This window comes from Plectropomus leopardus, chromosome 5, assembly GCF_026936395.1.
Source record: "Plectropomus leopardus strain MGB_pleo_1.0 chromosome 5, ASM2693639v1, whole genome shotgun sequence".
In the NCBI taxonomy this organism is placed as follows: Eukaryota; Metazoa; Chordata; class Actinopteri; order Perciformes; family Serranidae; genus Plectropomus; species Plectropomus leopardus.
Window position 1 is genome coordinate 33,256,699 of NC_142180.1, and position 16,857 is coordinate 33,273,555.

Here is a 16,857-nt window from a genome sequence, read left to right on the forward strand (position 1 = left end):
GGTTACAAACTTTTGACCAATCAGGACGCCGCTTTTGTTTCCTGCAGCAGGAGCAACAGAAGTTTAACCTGGACCGCTTCACGAAGAAACTATCTGCTCCAAACTCAAACTGACAATGCTTATTAGCCACTTCCGCTGACATATCTGATACAAAGCCAACTAATTGTCACTGAGGGAAACATTTCCGAGTAATGACAATGTTGGGTATGTATGTGCCAGACAGATTTTCCCTGAAATCGTCAAAGGTCCAGGATGGAATCGGTCTGTACACGGCGAGGCGAGTGAAAAAGGTTTGTTGTTTTCTGACTGAGCAACTTTGTAACCGAGTTTACACGCGCGAGGCGTTTTTATGTGACTTTATAACGAGTTAAAAGCGTTGTGGAGAGTTTTTTCTGTTCGCCGTATTCCTTCTAGTCTCTGTCAAAGTCTCAGTCTCAACCCAGGGCTGCTCTGACGTGAAGTGCCACGTAGCTACAGTGACTCCAGTAGTTTCTCTCGTTCACTACATAACAATGTATTCATGTCTGCACAGGAGGGTCGCGCGGGTGTCTCGTGCAACACACTCTACATAAATGTTACATTCAGCTCGAGTTTTTACGGCGTTTTGCAAAGACATTTCCCCCACTGCTGTTAGATGTGAAGAAAATGAAGTTGCTAAAATGTGTCAAAAATGAATGAGTTCATGTATCAGTAGTGATGCGTTCACGTGCAGCTGGCTTTTGTTGTTAAAATCTGTGGCACTGATTTAAAGCAGGTTGAGGATGAAGCATGCATGTAAAACAAGAGCACATTGTTGACCACGCCCCCTTGGTTTTTGGCTCCTCTGTGAGGTCAAAAGGGAAAAAAAGTCCAGTGCTGAAGGATGTATTATGTCACATTAATCAGCAGGCGTGCCCACTAAGCTATTCAGCATTTACCCACAGTGCAGAAATCATGGTTTGGACAGTTCGCTGGAGTGTTTGAGTGTTTAATGTAATTCACTGTGGACGCCAGTTTCTTGCATCATGTTTGACCGATGATCCCTGTGTTTGTTTTAAAGGGAGAAAAGTTTGGCCCCTTTGCAGGTGAGAAAAAGCTGCCCAGTGAGCTGGATGAAAGCTCGGACACCAGGCTCATGTGGGAGGTGAATGCACAAACATATTTTTTACACCGCTGCACACGGTCAAAGGTCACAGAATTTAGACGTGTAAGGGACTGTTCAGTATTTATGGAAGGGGAGGGGTGGTGCGAAAAGGGGGAGGCATGTCAAATATTTTTTTAAGCACTCGGGAGGGGCATACAACTTTAAATGGCTGTGTTTTGAGTTTATTTTAAGGACAATTCTTTTAAAAAAAACACCCTAATTACACCTTTGAGATAGCTGAAAACAGAAAAATAGAAATTGTCATTGGTTTTTCAAATTTCAAATGATCCTTGAACACACGTGTGAAGAATGCTTTCTCCAAAAAAAAAAAAAAAACAGACCAAATCTGAACTAAAAGAAATTCAACTAAATCATTTTATTTTGAATCTCAAACTTTGGTCAAATCTGCCAATTTTTTTTTTGTTTAAATGCTTAAAATACACATTTAATATAGCTGAAAACAGTAAAAATAGAAATTTTAATTGTTTTTTTCAAATTTCCAGTGATCCTTGCAACAAAGGCTTGCTCAAAAAGAAAAAAACAACAACAAAAAAAACCCCAAAACAAATCTGAATTTAAAATATTTCAGTAAAATCACTTTATTTTGTGTCTTATTTCAACGCTCATATCTGTAATGCCACCTGCCTACTGTTTACAGGGAATTTCTTCTTTGTCGCTCTGAAACAGTAGTTGCCAATAGCTGCGCAGTACATCTTGCTGTGTTGGTGATTTGGAAAAACTTGAACTCTTGTTGTCAGTCTTCCTTGAGATGAATAATAGAATAAACTCGATGAGCCACAGTTGATCTTGAATATGTGTTTAATAAAGCACCAATCTGACATCAGAGAAGACCTTTGTACCACATGTATGCATTTACGCAGCGAGACCAAAAACTTAAAGTAACAAAACAATGATTTAGCCTCATCAAGGGTGTCTCACACGTCATACAGACGCATGTGTAACCCTCAGACCAACCTGTTTAACACTGGAGTCTGAACATCTGCAAGGTCTTCATTTACAGTGTTTTAACCTTCAGACTCTGGAGCCTCCTCACATAATTTCATGCTGACATTGAGGGACTCTGAGGCCTCCGAAAATACCAAACGACGACTGTGGATGAATCATGCAGTTACTATTATTTTTCATGATGACATTCACAATCATACTCACAAAAATGCTTTCAAGTTTTAAAGTAATTAATGTGATTTGTGAGTACTCATGTTCTTCTCGATACCTGATGCAGCTTTTTAGGCTCCAATACTGATTTTATTGTCAGAGTGACTCCGCTTGTAGTTGACTTTTTGTTGTTTTCAGCAAAATATCACCAGCATGACACCTGTAAAAGCTGTATTAACCCTTTGAAACCTGAACAAACTGGCTTGATATCTTTCAAAGTCATGGAAAGAAAGCAATGAGCAACTTAACAAGAAATTACTGAAAAATTTGCAAGAAAAAAAAAAGGAACAAAAAGGAAGTAACCTGAAAAAAATGTTAAAATAAAACAGTAAATAAATAATGATACAATATGAATATACATTTCCATAACCAAATTCTAAATGTATAATTAAAATAACCCTAAATATAATTTTCATGGTTTTTTTTTCTGGTTATTTGATAGTTAATAATAATGATTCTCTCTTTTTTTGAAAGGTCATTTTCAGGTCATTTTCTTGTCACCCTTTACTCACTTTTTGCAATTTGCGCCAAGTTGATTTGATTTCTTTCAAAAACAGAAAGAAGACAATGAGCAACTCAACAAGAAATGACCTACAAATAAGCAAGAAATTAGTCAAAAGTTACAAGAAAATTACCTAAAAAAACACCTTAGGAAAAAGGGTAAACAGAATAAAGAGAGGGTAACTACCTGGAAAAGGGTGAAAAACATAACGTAAAATGTTCTTTCTGTAACATAATTTTAAATGTAATAGTTATAAATACAGTTTTCTGCACATTTTCCCCAAGTTTTTTTCTGTTAATTATTTCTCCCACTTTCTCTTTTTACCTTTTACAAATTTCTTAAATTCTGCAGGAAATTTCTCGCCAAAATTGCTTTTAAAAGAAATTTCTTCTCACGTTTCAGAGGATCAAATGCTTGTGAAAGGCGTCTAAACGCAGCGCAAGAAACCTGATGGCGACTGAGGTTTTAAAGGGTTAAATGTGTAATGTGGTAATAAACATAATGCGGTAAATAATCTTGCGGCTCTTGTCTCAATTCAGCAAAAAACACATCCTTTATCGCAGCACAGCTGTGACAGGAAGACACAGCTGCTTGCAAATTCGCTCCCAGTTTTTCAGTGATAAAGACAACATTTAAATGCAGATCAATTAAACATAACGGCAGATTTAACTCTCATTTTATGTTGTTGGGGAAGCCATTGATGGTAACCACGGAAATAAACGCTGTGATGTAGTTATCTGTTGCTGCCACATTGTGAGCCTGCGCACATCAGTAGGTGTTCATATGTAAGGCTGGCACACTTTGATGCACAGAAAACAAACCATAAAACCAAGAGAAGAAGAATCTGTTTTTCACTTCTGACTCATGCAGTTATTGTTTTTTTTCCCAGGTTCGTGGCAGTAAAGGAGATGTGCTGTATATTCTGGATGCTAGTAACCCACGCCATGCCAACTGGCTGCGGTTTGTCCATCAGGCGCCTTCACAAGAGCAGAAGAACTTGGCAGCCATACAGGTACATTTCCTCTCAGTGGACCACGAAGCCCTCAGACCTGCCTGAAGACACAGACTAAAAGACAATGATACTTTTTACAGGCAGTACACATCTGTAACGACCAGCTAATGATTTTTTTTAATATGTCAGAGAATTTTTTTACACACAGGGGTATAAAATATTGGAAATTTGTTATTTTTTTAAAATATTTAAAGTCTTAGGAGAGGACAGCCTGAAAAACCTTCAAAACAACATCTGAAAAACCACTTTTTTTAGTAGCACAGGTCAAAAATGGAAGCACTTTGTTGTGTTTGTTCTGCAATTAATCCCAGATGACCACCTGAGTTTAAATTTTGCAGAAAACGTAAATATTAGATAGGCTTTGTAGGTCAGTGGTGAGAGAGTGAACTGAAAAGTGAACCCCTGCGTGCTAGATCTGGAAATTTCACCTCTTGCCCTCCTGTGCAAAAGATAAAACAGATTGTTCTCTCATGGTGGAAGAAAAATATAGGGCAGATGAAAAGGAGATGAACATTTCGGGGTCTTGGGGCCAAGTAGTTCTTGCCATTATTGCACGAATGCCCAAAGTGAATGGTCGTTTAAAGGTCATCACGTGTGTTAAAGCTCTGCGTTCCATCAACAGTGACATTTATTGTGTGGCTTTCCTCCTCTTAATCATTATTTATGTATCTTTAGAATCCCATAGTTAAAACAAAATGACTGTTTGATTTTATTAGCATGACCTTTAAGGACACGGAAGTTAATGACAAACATTTTAAAGGGTTTGAGCTGTTTGACCTGCAGTCTCAATCAGCCCGAACAGACTGTCGTCTGCGTGTAATGAATTCAACCTCCAGCCAGCCTAAAAAGTTTCTGTGTGTATGACCATAAATGCTAATTTTAGAAAGAATACTTTTCTCATTAGTAGTGTTTTTTGGTTAGTTAGTTAGATCTTCATTTGAAACTTTTTTATTGTTTTTTCCTTATTAGTTGTTTTTAGTTACTTAGATCTTTATTTCAAGCATTTTTTGTTTTTTTCCTAATTTGTTTTTTAGTTACTTTTAGTTCTTTTTATTGTTTTTTTCCTAATTAGTAGGTTTTATTAGTTAGTTACATAGATCTTTATTTCAAACATTTTTTATTGTTTTTTTCCTAATTCATTTTTTTAGTTACTTTAGTTCTTTTTATTGTTTTTTTCCTAATTAGTAGGTTTTATTAGTTACATAGATCTTTATTTCAAACATTTTTTATTGTTTTTTTTCCTAATTGATTGTTTTTAGTTACTTAGATCTTTATTTCAAACGTTTTTTGTTTTTTTCCTAATTCGTTTTTTAGTTACTTTAGTTCTTTTTATTGTTTTTTTCCTAATTAGTTTTTTTTAGTTACTTAGATCTTTATTTCAAGCATTCTTTTTATTGTTTTTTTTCCTATCAGTTTTTTTAGTTACTTAGATCTTTGTTTCGAATATTTTTTATTGTTTTTTTTCTCATTAGTAGTTTTTTGGTTAGTTAGATCTTTATTTCAAACATGCCAAATAAAATAGGAGAACAAAATAAAATATAAGCAAGAAAACACTAGAATGCCCATTGCACATATTCAGTAAACAAAATGTCCAAAAAGGAGTAACATTAAAATGGGTAATTGTACCACTTTTTCTTTCAATATTATATTTTAGGCGTAGTTCTGCCAGTGCTCCATGGCATTGTTTTTATTGTGTGATTACTGTATTATAACCATTATGGCTGGGTATTGTAATCCAATACATTAAAAGTATCAGCAGAAATAACCCAGCACCAAATAGTATCAGAATTTCTGTATTCAAACCATACCAAAACAATAGAAAAAAAGGCTTTTGTATGTTTTTTCCACTCACAGCCAGTCACTGCAAGCATTTTTTTAATATAATGTGACATGCATTTGGCCCACCACCGCAGCAGCTACATCCCAAACAATCTTTGGTGTGGTTAAGTTTAGCGTGGTATATTTGATGGAGTTGGCATTTCAGCGTGCCGAGATGCCACTAAAATGTTTGGAAGTATGGCTGCATGCCTTCAGCATCTGGTGGCATTTATTGCAACTGAAGGCTTCCAAAAACATAAACAGTGTCAAATGAAGTAGAAAAAATGATACTTCGAATGAAGTACTCTCTTGGTATCTGTATCACTTTAAGGGTGATGGTACTGGTATCGTAATTAATTAAACAAAACCAAGCCCTAATAATCATGTTGTTGTCTTTTAGGATGGAGAGAACATCTTCTACCTGGCTGTGGATGACATCGAGACAGACACGGAGCTCCTGATAGGCTACCTGGACAGTGACATGGAGGAAGAGGAGGAGGAAGAAGAGGAGGAGGTCGTCAGAGATGACGACGAAAACAGTAAAGATGCCAAGCATCTTGTTGAAATGGGTACAGTGGAATTATGTTGCCTTTTTTTAATCCAGACTGATATTAAAGGAGCTTTTTATGATATTCAGAGCATTAATATAGCAGCAAACAATGATTCGCTTCAGAGAAATATTATTCAATTACTCTTCTCTGTTCTTCGTTGTGGTCGACAAGAAAGAACGCCCCTGCCCACGATAACAGCGTCAGCACCGTTACCGTTGTTAGCACTGTTTGTTAGCTGCCAGCCGCCGCCTCAGCCACTTCCATGTTAAGAATAATGCTTTGATCGGGCCCGAAAAAAGCAGCTCAAACTGACTAACATGAAACTGAAATTTTCTGTCCAGTAGGGAAGGAAGGGCAGTAGCTTTGGTCTGCCTGATTAAAAACCTGAATTTCTACACTCTATCTCTCACATGCGATTATATTTATACATTTACTACAAGCTGAGGGCTGGTGTTTTTCCTCGCAACACTTCCCCTTCTTCTCTTCTGTTATTTTAATATCTGCATGTTGGCTTTGCGTTTTGTGCAGAGCGACTCTCTCAGTGCACACGGCGGTCTATACCGATGCGGCACACAGATGATGATCGCCGCTCTCCATCACAATTCTCTCCTACTGCTGAGGAGACACAAACAGACACCGCAAATCAAGTCACCTTGCAGCTTTGGGTGCCCATGAGCTCAGTTGGTATTTGGCGCCGCTGCAGCAGCTGTGGGTTTGATTGAGGCCTCGGCCCAAAAAATCTTTAAAAAAGTCACTCTGCAGCCCCTCTCTCTCTTGTTTTCCGTCCCTCTCTATGTCACTCTCCCGGTTCTCCACTATAATGCGCCGTTTTGCCATCATGCTGCCTCTCTCTCTCTACTTCATTTGATTTAGTCCCCTGCATTCCTGCCATTTAAGCACAAGAACTGGCAGTTGAAAGAAAAAACAACAACAACAGTGGTAGACTGGCGAGAACCAGACCCGATCCAAGCCCAGGAGAATGTTGACAAACCACATGCCGGCCCGTCTTGACCCCGATGGTTCGGGCTGGTCCCAATCAGGCTCAGACAGAGAGTCAATGCTCTAGCTGAGAGCTGTGTGCAGACAACTTCTGAATCACAGATCGGCTCTAAATATCATATAGAGCTCCTTTATTAATCATAAACATTTCAAAGAAAACCAAACAGAAATGGTCGTATTTTTGCCTCTCAGATCTCTGCTCACTGCGTGTGTGTGTGTGTGTGTGTGTGTGTGTGTGTGTGTGTGTGTGTGTGTGCCACGTCTCCTCAGAACTAGTAATAAAGAAGGAGGACCACCCCTGCTTGCTGTGTGAGAGCAGCTTTCCCAGCGAGGAGATCCTGGCCGCCCACCTCCAGAGTCTGCACCAGAGGCCGAGCACAGAGGAGAAGGAGTTCAAATGCAAAAACTGTGGAAAGAAGTTCCCCATCAAACAGGCTCTGCAGCGCCAGTGAGTTCCCTGCTCCACCACTAAACTGGCTGTAGTAAAGTTTTATTTAACGTTTAATTGTTCTAACAGCAGGTCATCATGAAGTCTGGAAATGTATTTAATCAATTTGGCAGCAATTTAGGATTTATATAATATGACTCTCAGTCTTAAAGCATATTAATTTCCCTGCTTCTTATAGAAAAAATGCATCAATTAGTGCAGAAGGAAGATGTTGCTGGTTACAAAAAAATTATAACAAAAAAAAAAGGCAGAGTTAGGGTTAAATGATAAGATTTAGACCATGTCTGTTTGTTCAATTTGAGCCTAGCCTGACTATGTCCAAAAGTTACAAAATCCACCCGCCAGCACCTCTAAAGCTTACCATTTAACATGTTATATCTTGTTTGTTTAATCCTCCCTGGATCCTTATCGTTACCATGACACCAAAAGACAATCCAGTTAATAAACCGCCATAAAACCCGAAGTTGTAGTTTTTCCAGTCTTTAGGCTAAGCTACACGAACCATCTCATGGCTGTGGCTTTATATTTAAAAGTACAGAACTATCTATCTATGTTTATTTTCCCAATCTCAAACTGTTCCTTTATTAACATTTAATTAGTTAATTTTATTGAAGATTTTGAAGATTTCTGTAACAGGTTTAAGACCTAAGATAGATCCTGATTAATTTGTATCCTCCTTGAATCTTTACTCTTATTCAGCTGTCACCCTGAAGAGTTTCATTTCCAATTTGGTGCCTAATTTGTTTATATTTTGAATCTTTCCCCAGTGTTTTGCATTGCTCTGAGTCAGTGGACCCATCAGGTGACTCTAAAGCACGCCAGTGCTCCCTCTGCCACAACACATTCAGCTCAATATCCAGGTAACATACAGTACACTGCTTAACCCTTTAAAACCTGAAGTGACATCACTTATCTTGTGCTGCCTTTGTTGACATTTAAACCTCTGAACCCTGAGCAAACTCCTGTAATTTCTCTCAAAAACATGGAAAAGACGCAATGAGCATCTTGATGAGAAATGTTACACAAATTCAAGAAATTTAGATAATTATTATGTCTAGGGAAAAAATAAAAAAGCAAAACTAAAGTTATAATTATCATGGTTATTTAAAGTAATGCTACAGAATTATTGTTAAGTCTTTTAGTATTCATTTTAAACTAATTTTCAAGTAATTTTCTTGATTTTTTTTTTACTTATTTCTTGAATATTTTGGGGTTATTTCTTCTATCATTCCTCAATTTGCTCAGGTCTCAAAGGGTTAAAGGACATTTATTACCTGCAAACAGTGCAAGTGACACATACCAATCACCTCCCAAAACACACACAGTTAAAAAAAGTTCTTTCTTCTTCTTCTGTGTCCTGTGTGTGCAGTTTTGAGCAGCATAAGGAGGCCTGTAAAGGAGACGCCAGGTTCATCTGCAAAGCAGAGAGCTGCGGAAAAAGATTCAAGAGCAAAGACGCTCTGAAGAAGCACAAAGGAAATGTTCACACAGGTTGGCATCTCTCTCTCTCCCAGTAGCTGTGTTTCTGTAAACATATTTTCATATGCATTTTTAAGAACAGTATCAGAAGAACTAAATGCAAAAGGCAAGATTTGATTAAACTTCCTCAGTTGTGCAAAAAAAAGTTTTTAAGCTCGGTTGAGGTGGTTCTTTTGCCTTTGTTGAAAAAGATTTTAAAGGATAAATGAGATATGGAAACTTTGGCAAAATAAAATTTGATGTAGCGAATGTTTTACTCACATTAGAGCTGCAATCGGTTCCAAAAAAATCAGGCCCAACTCCACACGAACCCCCACAGTTTCTCTCCAAACCCGACCCGAGCCTGACCCACGGTAGCAGTTTTGAGCCCAAGTCCGATGAAAAACACAAATTTGCCCAAGTTAATAGCTAGAAACAACATCCTGGTCCAGCTTGAACCCAGCAGGTCGGGTTGGACCGAATCAGGTTCGGACAGAGAATCAAAGCTCAAACTCACATGACTCATCAGCTGCTTTGACTGTCTGAGACTTTTTGGCGAATAGAATCGTTGCATAAAGTTGTCTTTGTCTTCCCTAAATATTTAATTGAATTACCACCAAGGTGACGTTCCAAGCTTCACGCTTTACCTCACCTCAGTGGTAATTAAATAAAAAATTTATGGGAGCATAGTCTAGTGTGCGTCTGTTTTTCCATCTCTTGCACGATCACTCGTCTTTATCGTCTGGATCACAAATTAAACTAATTCTAAGGACGTCAGTTTTCCTCCCGTCGATGGCCAAGACATCTTGTTTTGTTTCCAGGTTGCAATCTCTACTTCTTCTCCTCTGTTCACTGGCGGATCACTGCCACGTGTGAAGTGTCGCCTATAGTGCCAGTTTAGGACCAAACTGCAATTTACAGAATCCAGTTTATTTGCTTCAAATCAGTTGATGTAAATGTATGTAATTCAACATTTCTTTTTTGCAACATTTTGCTTAAAATTTGCTTGACAATTTAAAACCCGGCTATGATTCTCTCTTTCTCTCTCTCTCACATACTCAGATCCACAGCACTTTTCTTTTTTTTAGTCAGAACCTCATGTAATGAAGTTAATTGTCCATTAGCAGCCTCAGCACTCATGGAGCAGCAGTAACAGTACTTGACCTCGATCAGTTAAAATCTCTGCAATGTTGAGACACATCTCTAATTACTTGCGCTCCATAATTGCTGACCTGTGTGTTCTGGGGCGACTCACTCCTTCAGATAATTGGACTTGCGCAGCTATTTATGATGGGATGTAGGGCAGCGGGGATCTGCGCAGCCTTACACGTGAATCAAGTATCAACCCGAGATTAAGACATCCGTCTCAGAGGCTGATGGAGTCGAGATCCGGCCCTTTATGTTTTACCAATGTGGTCAGGATGAGGGGTGTGTGTGTGGGCGAGGGGGGAAGTGGATCAGACTCGTCAGATGTGGGTCATGCGATTCAGATGGGGATAAGGGGAGGGTCCCAAAATGGTGGGATGGTGGGATTTTGGGCCCACAATGAGAAGGAATCTTTCTTTTTTTTCTGTTGCTGTGATGATTGTCTTTAAATTATTGTCATAGTTGCCCACTTTTGTAACCCCCCCCCATGTAGGTTATGTTTGATGATTTAACACCCCGTTTTTCTTTCCTCTAAAGGGAGTGCACGTCGGAAACTCACATGCACCATTTGCAACAGAAAATGCTCCTCCTCTCTGAATCTACAAGAACACAGAAAGGTGAGATTCTGCAAAATCTACTGCACAGCTCAAATTATCCCCAAGCGGATACTTTGCATCCGATCTGAGAGGATTTACTCGGCTTACGCAGTTTTGCATGATCCATTTGAACAGTGATGTCTCTTTTATGCCGTTTCTTGCTGTACAGTGGAATCCATCACACTCCACTTTTTTTCTGTAACCCAGTCTAACCTCTTAATCTCGCCTCGTCTCTGCTCCCTGAGCTTCTGACTTCACTTTGTTCGGTTATTCCCTCTCCACGTGAGGCTGTCTTTATGATCAGGTTGTTACAAATATATCCTCAGTGACAAAGAGCAGAGGGGTGGTTTCTTTTTCACGAGCTCATCCCACAGGTCTTGTGAAATTCAAGAGGCTCCGCTGGCAGACAATAAGGTTTAAAACTTGGCGTCAGGATTTTCCCTCTTATTGATGGATTACAGATTTGAACGAAGGATGTTTAAAAACTATTCATACAAGTAAAGATTTGTGTTGTAACTGTGTATTGCCAAAATCAGGATATGTTCAGTTCACAAAAGCTTTGACGCGTGCTGTTTAGACATCTATGTGTGGATGGTTCTTTGCAGGTTTAATTAGCTCAGTGTTACATAGATTAGGTGTAAGCAAGTAAAGTTACTTCTTGTTAGGAAAGTCCTGTTTTTTTGTTGTTTTTTGTTTGTTTTAGTGAGTGCAAAAGGGTACAGAAAAAATACAAAAGCAGGGTATTGATTTCAAGCGCATACATGGGGGTGGATTGGGACAGAAATTTTGAGAAGACAGGACAAAACAGGACAAACAATCAAACAAAAAACAACAAATATCCCAAGAAATGATCACGCATGATGGTATTCTTACTGTTATTGATATACAAACCAGTTATTTGACAAAGCTATTGGGCTTATTAATATTGTCAAGATATGAATTGGAGAAATATGAAATATCATAAAATGCCAAAATACACAGGAGGGTTTTTTTAAAGATGTAATTAGTATTTAATAATTAGCTAAAAAATATAAGATTGGTGTGGAAAAGTCACAGATGGCCATTTTTCCTGCACAGATAAATCATTTGTTATCTAGTTCAGGTCAAGGCAGGGCTTTCTGTGATGCCATTTGTTTATTATGCAAATTGTCTCAGACAAATCATATTATTGGTCGTTACAAACATTCCTCATTAATTGTTCCTTACTGTTAATTTTCATTCTCTCTCGTCATCCTCGACCATCCGGATTCACCAACAGGGATTAATCCACCCTATCTATAAATGATTAAGAAACCCTCAAACTGTTGAACATTTAAAGTCACCTGTAAGTTGTGACATAGTTCTGCAGTGCATCATTTAACCTACTTCATGTGTGTATGAGTCAGTATCTCCAGTTTCAGACCTCTGGGGTATTTTAAAATAGGCGTATGTAATATTCCTGTGTGGCCTCCTTATGTGTCTATGTGCCAGTTCTGCTGTTATGTGGCTCATGATAGCCGAAATTATTTCCAATCATGCACTATTGTCCGAACCATTGTCTGTTACAAAATCTGAGATCTGAAAAGGCTGAGTGTGTTACTATAAATTTAGGTCGGAGTTACATTAGATTCTGATAAATGATGTTTTTCCAGTAACACTTGTTTAGAATAATTGAGCTCTACTCAAACACAAAGTGTTATAATAAATATGTCACATATTGTATTCTTACAGCGCCCATCAAAGACGTCGGGGCATTAAGTATTATTCTTGCAGAGGAGCAATCAAACTTTCCATAATGACACGTTAGCTGCAAAGCAGCTTAAAACTGCCATTATCATCATTTAGCTGAACAAGCTTTTGCAGTAGCAGCTGTGACAAGAGGAGCTGCTTCACATTAGCATATGCTATTGTAGCTGTACGCCGGGGAACTATTCAGTGTGCAATTATTGGAGCTATGCTCTGAAGCAGAAAAAGGATTGGAACTTTTCATCACTTTAATTGCTTTTCTGTCAGCAGACATCAGTCCAATGAAAGCAGGCAAGATTTAGTTTCTGTTGACCATCGCAGGCCGTGATCCTTCAACTTCAACATGCTCTCTGCCCCAAGTTTTTAAAAACTTATCAGGAGGACCAAAACTTAAATGCTTTCCTCTTATTTTTTTTGTAGGTACATGAAATACTTGAATGCCACGCCTGTGACAAGAAGTTCATCTCTACAAATCAGCTGAAACGTCACATGATCACTCACTCGGGTAAGAAAATGGTGCTTTAAAGGTCCAATGTGTCGGATTTAGGGGAATATATTGGCAGAAATATAATATAATATAATCAGTATGATTTATTTAGTGTATAATCACCTTAAAAAAACTTTGTTAGTGTTTTTCTTTTTGTTTCATTGAGTGTTTTTATGCCTTGGTGCCAGCTACAGGAGGAAGGCATTATGTTTTCAGTTTGTTTGTACGTACATCTTTCCTGTGTTGTGAACGCGATATCTCAAGAATGCCTTCAATTTAATTTCATTTCAATTCATTTCATTAAATTTGGCACAAACGTGCACATGGACTCAAAGATGAAGTCATTAGATTTTTGTGGTCATAGGTTGAAGTTCAAGGTCACTGTGACCTTGTCTTTCTCATTCTTGTGAATGTGATATTTCAAAATCACCTAAAGGGGATTTCTTGACTTGGACTCAAGAATTATTAAAATTTGGGAGTTCGAAGGTCAAAAGTGACTGTGACCTCGCAAAACACGATTTTGCCAGATCAAAACAAAGAATTCATGCACTAATTATGAAAAAAATTGACACAGATGTCTTATAGGACAAAATGATAAAGTGAGGGCATTTTATATCCAAGATATCAAAGATCAACTTCACTGTGTGATCAGCAGAGCAGTAATTTTAGTTACCACTTTAAATAACTTGATCTGTTTGTTTTGGAGAGGAGACTTAGTGAATAATTCAACTTCAGGTAAAAACCTTCTGAACATCTGGATCTTAAGCTCTTTTAGGAAAAGGTTAGCACATACCAGTAGGTGCTGGGCTAGCGGCCCGTCTCTGACATGCCAAACAGTGTAGGAGAAACAATGATTTATTCAGTGTTTTTACCGTTTTATATCATGTGATCTGTTTGTTTTGGAGAGAAAGAGATCATAAAAACCTCCTGAACAAAAACCACTGAAGGAATTTTAATCAGGAGAAGTTTCAGCTGGTTGCAACCTGCCATCCTCACCGCTAAATGCCACTAAACCCCCCGACATCTTACAGTTTCTTTAAAAATGTTGCACCATAACTTTATGTGTCATCTCTGTTTAATGCATCTGTCTTAATCTTCCAATGATCAGAGAAGCGACCGTACACCTGTGAGATCTGCAGTCGCTCATTCAAGCGTCTGGACCAGGTGACGGCTCACAAGATCATCCACAGCGAGGACAAACCGTACAAATGCAAGCTGTGTGGGAAGGAGTTTGCCCACCGCAACGTCTACAAGAATCACAAGAAGGTGAGCAGATGTGCTATCACATAATAATCCACATGTGAGTTAATTGTTCCTGTAATTAGGCTCTCACAACAGCGGTAATTGCGTTATTTATACAGTTATATGAAGCTGATTGCTGTTTGCTGAGAAGAGTTATTAATTGAAAGGCACTTCAAAGCTTGGATTATTAGTCAGGCTGTAATCAATCAGGATCTCGTTGGTGGCTGTTATCTGTGGGGTCTCTGGCCTGCTCTCCCCCTGAGGTCCCCCGTGTTTACTTTTGGGATTGAGGTGTCACTCAGATAGATAGGTCGGGCACGGAGAGGAGGGGGCCAGAAAAACAGAAGCACTTTGAACTTAAAGCCCCCCGAGCTGCCTGTCCTCATCAAGTCAACAAACTAAATCTGCCACAGAGACTTTTCCATGATCCTCTCGCATCAATTTAAGAAGCTTCATCAACATCCACGCTGAGGCGGCTCGTCTTTCACATTATAAACATGCTGATGCTGCTCTGCTCTCTCCGCAGACCCACTCTGAGGAAAGACCCTTCCAGTGTGAGGAGTGCAAAGCTCTTTTCCGCACCCCCTTCTCTCTGCAGCGTCACTTACTCATCCACAACAGTAAGTATGAGTGTGAGAGACTCACCCTTCCCACGATAAATACATACAGTATTACCGAGGTATACCGTGAAATCTGACAAATTGATCTTACTTAAAATAATCTTTGAAACCGACTGCCTTGAAAAAAGAATATAACTATAAATCTGAATTTATGTTTATTTTATATCTAAGTGTTAATGTCACTTGAAATGTAGTTATATGTGCTATATGTTAAAAAAAATAATTTAATAATAATAATAAACTATAAGTCTATAGTACTTTTCATACAAAAAATGCAGCCCTACATGCTTTACAACAAAGATAAGATCAGAATAGAATACATAGAATACATAGAATACATCTTCACATGGATAAAAACACTTAATAATAATACTAGTAAAAGTAAGATAAAAAATAAGGATAAAAATAGAATGCACACAATGCATAACATATGATGGAAAATAAAACCCATTCAGATAATATTAATAAAAAATAAAGCTAATAATAGAGTGTATAAAATGCATGAAATTGAGGAAAAGACATTTTAAAGAGGTGCAGAAGTGCGAAAGTGCAAAGCAAAATGCAAAGCAGTTACGTTAGAGTGACAAGTAAAATTTTTTTTTTTTTCAAAGTGTCAGCAACTTTAGTAAAACAACATAATTTTGCCAATGATGAAGTTTGGAGATATGTAAATTTTTGATAACGTGTTTGAGAAAATGCAAATATGACTGTCTAGTATGCAACTTGAAGAATACCGATATATAGCACAGTACACTTGGTTTACTGAAGTTGCTACAATTAGAAAGATTGATTTGATTGAAATTGTCATTTTTGAGTTACAAAAGCTTCACAATATCAAGTAAATATATCTGAATTTTAAGTAAACTTAACATTTAAATATTAAGTAAACATACATTTTCCAAGATAATGTTAATTAAGTTCAACTTGTCAGATTTTAACAGTGTATAAGTAGAGCTTAGTGTTGCATGGTGTACCAATACTAGAAAGGTATTGCAATACCCTGCCATTAATAACATCTTATTAGTACCAGTACTTCAAGATTTACAGTGTTTTAATGGGAGCTATATTTCTTACTTGTTCCTATGAGTTGCGTCAATGTGCGACAGCAGCAGTGTGTGTGTGTGTGTGTGTGTGTGTGTGTGTGCAGCGCTCTGCAGGGCTCGCTCCATGCCTGGGGCAAGTAAACTCTGTCTGCACGCAAGTGAAAAATAAACGTGGTGTCTAATTTAACATTATCTGAAAATAAACTGCGTACTGTGTTGCTCAAGCGAAGCTTTTACAGCTGAGCTGCAGACACGAGTTTGTTTCACCACCAAGCGTTAAACACGTCTAATGAGAAAAATCTGACACATTGGACACTATAGAAGCAGAAGACTCCGGGGTCGACAGTGTTGTTCGTATATGGTACAACGTTACCAACGATAAAGTATCTCTGGAATACTGAATGTGAGATATTTACTTCTTTTTGCCCAGAAGCTTTTGTTAACAGGTCCAGCGAGGGCTCGGGTACGATTGTGTCCCTTTCAGAAACGTTGTAATCCAGCCCTGAACTGTGGCTTCTTTTTGGAGACTTGTTAAGATAAATCTATAATGGTAAATCTGACGCTGGACGTCTTCAATGATTATTTATCAGATTTTCCATGTTGAAAACAGTTACCGTTGTTAGCTGATGTCTCGGGGTTGAGTCTATGGACCAATCAGAGGCTGCGTTTATGACTGTGTGGGCAATGTTTGCCAAACATCTTAGCATGAGATGATTTTTTTATGATATTTAGTTGTTAAAAAGGCAAAGAATTTCAAGTTCTATTGCTTTTCCTGATGTTTTAGACTTTTGGTGTCATTTATTGGTATTGATATAGAGATATTTATAAAGTTATATTTTAATTAGAAATGTTTGGTATTGTAGCAGCACCAGTAGAGCTTCAACAATGTGCCAATGTCTTGCAGATCCAGC

The 16,857-nt window shown here is 38.1% G+C and overlaps 1 protein-coding gene across 1 annotated transcript in view; it reads left to right on the top strand.

Annotated features, from left to right (window-relative positions):
• prdm5 (PR domain containing 5) overlaps positions 1–16,857 on the top strand; it is a 48,293-nt gene continuing 31,436 nt past the window's right edge. The window contains exons 1-11 of the mRNA XM_042483814.2: positions 1–290; positions 1,040–1,123; positions 3,691–3,813; positions 6,032–6,200; positions 7,452–7,629; positions 8,397–8,489; positions 8,999–9,120; positions 10,771–10,850; positions 12,975–13,059; positions 14,150–14,307; positions 14,810–14,903. Coding sequence (XP_042339748.1) covers positions 192–290; positions 1,040–1,123; positions 3,691–3,813; positions 6,032–6,200; positions 7,452–7,629; positions 8,397–8,489; positions 8,999–9,120; positions 10,771–10,850; positions 12,975–13,059; positions 14,150–14,307; positions 14,810–14,903 — 1,285 coding nt within the window. The 5' untranslated portion in view covers positions 1–191. The remainder of the gene's footprint in view (positions 291–1,039; positions 1,124–3,690; positions 3,814–6,031; positions 6,201–7,451; positions 7,630–8,396; positions 8,490–8,998; positions 9,121–10,770; positions 10,851–12,974; positions 13,060–14,149; positions 14,308–14,809; positions 14,904–16,857) is intronic.